Source organism: Penaeus monodon, chromosome 20 (genome assembly GCF_015228065.2).
Source record: "Penaeus monodon isolate SGIC_2016 chromosome 20, NSTDA_Pmon_1, whole genome shotgun sequence".
Classification (NCBI taxonomy): Eukaryota; Metazoa; Arthropoda; class Malacostraca; order Decapoda; family Penaeidae; genus Penaeus; species Penaeus monodon.
The window spans coordinates 30652778-30653315 of NC_051405.1; the positions used below are offsets into that span (position 1 = coordinate 30652778).

Genomic DNA, 538 nt, shown 5'->3' on the forward strand with positions numbered 1-538 from the left:
CATTTGATAGTATAATAGAATTATATATTACTTCAGAGGGAACCTAGGTTAATGCAAATACAATTCTGTATATTATACTCTACCACATCCCATTCTCAGGAGCCTGTATTTTACTAATAGGCACTCCTTAAGAAAAGAGGACCTTGTATATAATTCATTGATAATCCAATATTTCTTCCAATGCCTCATGATGAATCATAATTTATTTTTCCTTATATTCAACATACACCTCAGCAGCATAAGTAAACCAAATATTCTCTCAACAGGTTATAATGTGTGTATCTTTGCATACGGCCAGACTGGGGCTGGCAAGTCCTACACAATGATGGGCAAGCAGGAGGAAGGACATGAGGGTATTATTCCTCTCATTTGTAAAGACATGTTCAAAAAGATTGCAAATTGTACAGATGATGAACTGCAGTACTCAGTAGAGGTGGGTGAATTATTATTCTTGTTATAGATACCAACTTGTTTGATTTTTTTTTTCAGAGGTTTTTGTTTTACTTAAGTGCCATTAGAGAGACCTTTTTATTCATCC

At 34.4% G+C, this 538-nt stretch overlaps 1 protein-coding gene across 1 annotated transcript in view; it reads left to right on the forward strand.

The window, feature by feature from the left end:
* The window catches only part of LOC119585967 (kinesin-like protein unc-104), a gene marked incomplete in the record, with an annotated part of 145723 nt that overhangs the window by 107394 nt on the left and 37791 nt on the right, over positions 1-538 (forward strand). Inside the window, 1 exon segment of the mRNA XM_037934681.1 lies at positions 267-433. Within this exon segment, the coding sequence (XP_037790609.1) occupies positions 267-433 (167 nt within the window).